Source organism: Bison bison, unplaced genomic scaffold, assembly GCF_000754665.1.
Source record: "Bison bison bison isolate TAMUID 2011002044 unplaced genomic scaffold, Bison_UMD1.0 scf7180017854289, whole genome shotgun sequence".
Classification (NCBI taxonomy): domain Eukaryota; kingdom Metazoa; phylum Chordata; class Mammalia; order Artiodactyla; family Bovidae; genus Bison; species Bison bison.
The window spans coordinates 54,665-60,823 of NW_011484862.1; the positions used below are offsets into that span (position 1 = coordinate 54,665).

At 38.9% G+C, this 6,159-nt stretch overlaps 1 protein-coding gene across 4 annotated transcripts in view; it reads right to left on the reverse strand.

Moving 5' to 3' along the window:
- Positions 1 to 6,159, reverse strand: part of FCRL5 (Fc receptor-like 5) — a 49,568-nt gene that overhangs the window by 13,128 nt on the left and 30,281 nt on the right. Inside the window, exon 10 of one of the 4 annotated variants that reach the window (XM_010856498.1) lies at positions 3,084 to 3,362. The exons of the other annotated variants lie outside the window; for them this stretch is intronic. Within the exon in view, the coding sequence (XP_010854800.1) occupies positions 3,084 to 3,362 (279 nt within the window). The remainder of the gene's footprint in view (positions 1 to 3,083; positions 3,363 to 6,159) is intronic. 4 annotated transcript variants of the gene reach the window in all.

Here is a 6,159-nt window from a genome sequence, read left to right on the forward strand (position 1 = left end):
CTTTGGCATAGTCAATAAAGCAGAAATAGATGTTTTTCTGGAACTCTCTTGCTTTTTCTATGATCCAGAGGATGTTGGCAATTTGATCTCTAATTCCTCTGCCTTTTCTAAAACCAGCTTGAACATCAGGAAGTTCGCAGTTCACGTATTGCTGAAGCCTGGCTTGGAGAATTTTGAGCATTCCTTTACTAGCATGTAAGATGAGTGCAATTGTGCGGTAATTTGAGCATTCTTTGGCATTGCCTTTCTTTGGGATTGGAATGAAAACTGACCTTTTCCAGTCCTGTGGCCACTGCTGAGTTTTCCAAATTTGCTGGCATATTGAGTGCAGCACTTTCACAGCATCATCTTTCAGGATTTGAAAGAGCTCAACTGGAATTCCAGCACCTCTACTATCTTTGTTCCTAGTGATGCTTTCTAAGGCCCACTTGACTTCACATTCCAGGATATCTGGCTCTAGGTCAGTGATCACACCATTGTGATTATCTGGGTCATGATGATCTTTTTTGTACAGTTCTTTTGTGTATTCTTGCCACGTCTTCTTAATATCTTCTGCTTCTGTTTGGTCCATACCATTTCTGTCCTTTATTGAGCTCATCTTTGCATGAAATGTTCCCTTGGTATCTCTAATTTTCTTGAAGAGATCTCTAGTCTTTCCCATTCTGTTGTTTTCCTCTATTTCTTTGCATTGATTGCTGAGGAAGGCTTTCTGATCTCTTCTTGCTATTCTTTAGAACTCTGCATTCAGATGTTTATATCTTTCCTTTTCTCCTTTGCTTTTGGTTTCTTTTCTTTTCACAGCTATTTGTAAGGCCTCCCCAGACAGCCATTTTGCTTTTTTGCATTTCTTTTCCATGCGCGGGCGCAGGAGGGCCTAGAGGAGCTATTCCACTTTCAAGATCAGAAGGGGCAGCAGTGAGGAGATACCCCTCTTCCAACATAAGGAGCAGTGGCTGCGCTTTGCTGGAGCAGCCATGAAGAGATACCCCACATCCAAGGTAAGAGAAACCCAAGTAAAACCATCATATGACCTAACAATCCCACTCCTAGGCATATACTCTGAGGAAATCAAAATTGAAAAAGACACATGTATCCCATTGTTCATTGAAGCACTATTTACAATAGCTAGAACATGGAAGCAACCTAGATGTCCATGAACAGATGAATGGATAAAGAAGTTGTGGTACATATACACAATGGAATATTAGTCATAAAAAAGAATGCATTTGAGTCATTTCTAATGAGGTGGATGAACCTAGAACCTATTATACAGAGTGAAGTAAGTCAGAGAAAGATAAATACCGTATTCTAATGCCTATATACATAATCTAGAAAAATGTTACTGAGGAATTTATTTACAGGGCAGCAATGGAGAAACAGACATAGAGAATAGACTTATGGACATAGGGAGAGGGGAGGAGAGGGTGAGATGAATGGAAAGAATAACATGGAAACTTATATTACCATATGTAAAATAGATAGCTAACAGGAATTTGATGTATGGCTCAGGAAACTCAAACAGGGGCTTTGCATCAACCTAGAGGGGTGGGGTGGGGAGGGAGATGGGAGGGAGATTCAACAGGGAGGGGATATATGTATACCTATGGCTGATTCATGTTGTGGTTTGACAAAAAACAACAAAATTCTGTAAAGCAATTATCCTTCAATCAATCGATAAATAAATTTAAAAAAAAAGCATGACTAACACATCATTGTAAAATAACTATACTTCAATTTAGAGAAGGAGAGATTCCCTGGTGATGACAGTGGTTGAGAATATGTCTGCTAACACTGAGGATGTGGGTTTGATCCCTGGTTGGGAAAGGTTCCACATGCCATGGGGTGAGTGAGCCCGTGCACCACAACTCCTGAAGCCTGCGTGCTCTAGAGCCTGTGCTCTGCAAAAGGACAGGTCACCACAATGAGAGCCCCCACACCGCAACTAGAGAGTATCCCCTGCTTGCTGCAACTGGAGCCCATGCACAGCAACAAAGACTCAGCACAGCCAGATATACATAAATAAACATGTAACTTTACAAAAGGATTTGCAAATATATCTGCACAAATATTTCTGTTGTAGGTTTTTTGCAATTGCTAAAAACTAGAGACAATCTAATCAACTTACTTATAAAACTTGAAAGACGCCCAAAATAAAATTTTAAGTAAAAAATGCAAGCTGCGTAACTATACATGTAGTATGATTCTACTTGTAAAATTTCTATGCCTTTATAATATATTTTAATATTTCTAGAAAAATACACCTGCAAACATTGACAGTGGTTATGTCTTGGAAGCATGTAGGTATGAAAGTGTGTCCACGCAGGTAGAAAGAGAACTTTACTTTTCATATTGTCCCTTTCGTACAATTTGATTTCTTTTTGTCATGAAGGTTCATGTATTCCTTCAAATAATAAATTATTAAAAAGTCGTGTTAAAGCATGAGATCACATCAAAGGGATGAGAGGTGTCATAATGTAGATTTACATTAAGAGTTGGATAGGCTTGTTTTTCAATGTGGCTTTACCATTGTTAACTGTGTCTGTAAGCTCATTACTTCCCCTCTCTAAACTTCAGTTTCCTCTCCTGCAAACTGAAGATAAAAAATGATCTCATTTATAACTCAGTTCTTCATCTTAAAGATTAAAGGAGATGTGTGAGGCATATTTATCCCTGGTAGTGAAAAAGGCTCAAGTGTAGAGGTTAGTTGGGAGTCAGTGAAAGAAAAACCTGGCCCAACATTTTTGGAGCAGAAAAACCTATACTTAGAATTCTTTAGTTTCCCTTTTGTATCATAGTCATAGATCAAAATGCAGTCTATGTTCTTAAAAACCTTCTTTGCATTTTTACTGAGAGTTCTTTTTTTAATCACACTCAAGAAGACTTCTTTAACTGTGCTGTTGGGAAAGTCAAGGCTCCTAAACAGTAACCACAGTAAGGACCCCAGACTTCAGTTAGAGGTTCTGTGGGCAGGAAGTACGCTGGGCTGTTACCCAGCAAAGAGTAGTCCTGGAGCTCCGTTCTGGAGGCCAGGGAGAGAAGATAGTCAGTCCTTGGTTGTGATGCTGTGGGCAGGACCAACTCACTTCTGACATTGAGTGACACTGACTCACTACGCTGGACCCACAAGCCATTGTCAGCCTCACAGGAGTAGTTTCCAGAATGTTCTGTGGTCAGGGAGAGGTTGAAGGATGTTCCTCCTCCAGAGAGGCTTGAGAAGCTCCCCAGGGCGACATCCTCATAGTAAAACTGGTACCTGATGGGGGGAGAGCCTCTCTGGGTCTCACAGTGAATTTCCAGTATGTCCCCCACCACAGCCTGGACCCTGGGAGTCCTGAGGGTGAGAACAGGATGAGACACTGGAACTGAGGGAAGAAAAAGGGTTAACCATCATTTTCTATTGTATAAATGTGTTCCACCATAGAAAAGACATTTCAAACAGAAAAATATCTTTCTCAGTTTTTAATGACCTTGTGATATCACTAAGAACTGAGCTATAATTTCTTCAAATCTGAAGAAAGAGTATCATTTGTGTAGTGTTATATATACATATATATATATAGTGTTATATAGTTTGGAGTACTTAATAAGTTCAGTTCAGTCTCTCAGTTGTGTCCAACCCTTTGCGACCCGTGGACTGTGGCACATCAAGCTTCCCTGTCTGTCACCAACTCCTGGAGCTTACTCAAACTCATGTCCATTGAGTCAGTGAGGCCATCCAACCATCTCATCCTGTCATCCCCTTCTCCTCCGGCCTTCAATCTTGCCCAGTATCAGGGTCTTTTCCAATGAGTCAGTTATTCATATCAGGTGGCCAAAGTATTGGAGTTTCAGCCTCAGCATCAGTCCTTCCAATGAGTATTTAGAACTGATTTCCTTTTGGACTGGTTGGCTCTCCTTGAAGTCCAAGGGATTCTCAAGAATCTTCTCCAACTCCATAGTTCAACAGCATCAATTTTTCAGTGCTCAGCTTTCTTTATAGTTCAACTCTCACATCCATACATGAGTACTGGAAACACTATAACTTTGACTAGACAGACCTTTGTTGGCAAAGTAATGTCTCTGCTTTTTAATATGCTGTCTATGTTTGCCATAGTTTTTCTTCCAAGGAGCAAGTGTCTTTTAATTTCATGGCTGCAGTCACCATCTGCAGTGATCTTGGAGCCTGAAAAAATAAAGTCTCTCACGGTTTCCATTGTTTCTGCATCTATTTGCCATGAGACCAGATGCCATAATCTTAGTTTTTTGAATGTTGAGTTTTAAGCCAGCTTTTTCACTCTCCTCTTTCACTTTCATCAAGAGGCTCTTTAGTTCCTCTTCACTTTCTGCCATAAGGGTGGGGTCATCTGCATATCTAAGGTTACTGATATTTCACACTATCATAGCAAACACCCTCTTCCAACAATACAAGAGACAACTCTATACATAGACATCACCAGATGTTCAATACTGAAATCAGTTTGATTATATTCTTTGCAACCGAAGATGAAGCAGCTCTATGCAGTCAGCAGAAACAAGACCAGGAGTGGACTGTGCCTCAGATCATGAACTCCTTATTGCAAAATTCAAATTTAAATTGAAGAAAGTAAAAGAAAACCACTAGACCATTCATGTATGACCTAAATCAAATCCCTTACAATTACACAGCAGAAGTGACAAATAGATTCAAGGGATTAGATCTTAGACAGAGTGCCTGAAGAACTATGGATGAAGGTTCATAACATTGTACAGGAGGCAGTGATCAAAATCATCCCCAAGAAAAAGAAATGAAAAAGGCAAAATGATTGTCTGAGCAGGCCTTACAAATAGCTGAGAAAAGAAGAGAAGTGAAAGACAAAGGAGAAAAAAAAAGATATATCCAGCTGAATGCAGACTTCCAAAGAATAGCAGGGAGTACTTAATACACAATCTCAAAAATGTTTGAGGAATCTGAAAATAAAGATTAAATTGAAACTGAAGTATCAGAGTAGTCAAAAGAAGTAATCAGTTCAATAGAAAATGAGAAACAAGGAAGACTGTTGTTTATATAGCCAGGGATGTAATTGAGCCTTGGCTACATCAAAAATAAGACCCAAAAGAGAATAGATATTGATCAAATTATTGGCTCACTTTTATATTTATTCATCTATCAGAAATTAATTTAGCAATTAATAAGCCTTAGGAACAGGATGGTATACTGGGGATTCAATAGTAAGAAAGACACAGGCTCTCCTCTCATGAAGACTACAATCTAGATGAGATGTTAAGGAGCAGTTAAATAAAAATACAAGTATTTTTATTTTATTGATATAAAGAATAGGATGCTATGAAATGTATAGTACTGGGGCTTGATCTAGTATGGATTAGTCAAGGAATGCTTCCTCACAAAGTGACATTTGGATTAATCAGGTGAAGAAGGGAATGAAGACTGCACAGGTGGGTAAACTGTATGTGCAAAGGCCCTGAGATGGTAGGAAAGTTGGAGCTTTTGTGTTATTGAAACAAGGTAACAGCAGCGCTATGGGAAGCATTTGAAGAATGCCAAGAAATAGGAGGCTGAAGAGCTAGGCAGAGCTTCACAAGCCATGGTATGGATTTTGATCCTTCTTCACAGAGCAATGGGAAATCTGTAAGTGTCTCTCTACAGAGGCATGAGATGATCAAAGCTATCTTAAAAAAAAAAAAAAAAAGACAATTCTGATCTCACTGTGTAAAATAGATCGTAATGGCACAAAATTGGAGTGGAAATGTTATTAGAAGTGGAGTGGAGTAGTGGCATTGCAGTAATTGAAATGATGGTAGATATAACTATGATAGTAGCAGTAAAGATAGAAAAAAAGATTTGAGAAATATTTAGAAAAAATAAAAGCAACAGGACTTAATGATTAACTGGCTATGGAGAGCAAGGGAGAGAAACGTCAGGGAAGACTCTTGGATTTTTTGCTTTGCGTATCTGAATGAACAGAGTTATCTTTCACAGAAGTGGGGATAATTTGAAAGAGGACCAGGTCTGGGGGGAATTCCATGCATTTTAAAAGTGTTTCAGGTCATGAACTTTTAAGAGATATGGCATAAGCATGTACTCACCTGGGAGGTTTTGTAGTTAAAAGTTTAATAATGAGAAAATAGAAAGAGAAATTAAGGAAACAATTCCATTCACCATTGCAACGAAAAGAATAAAAT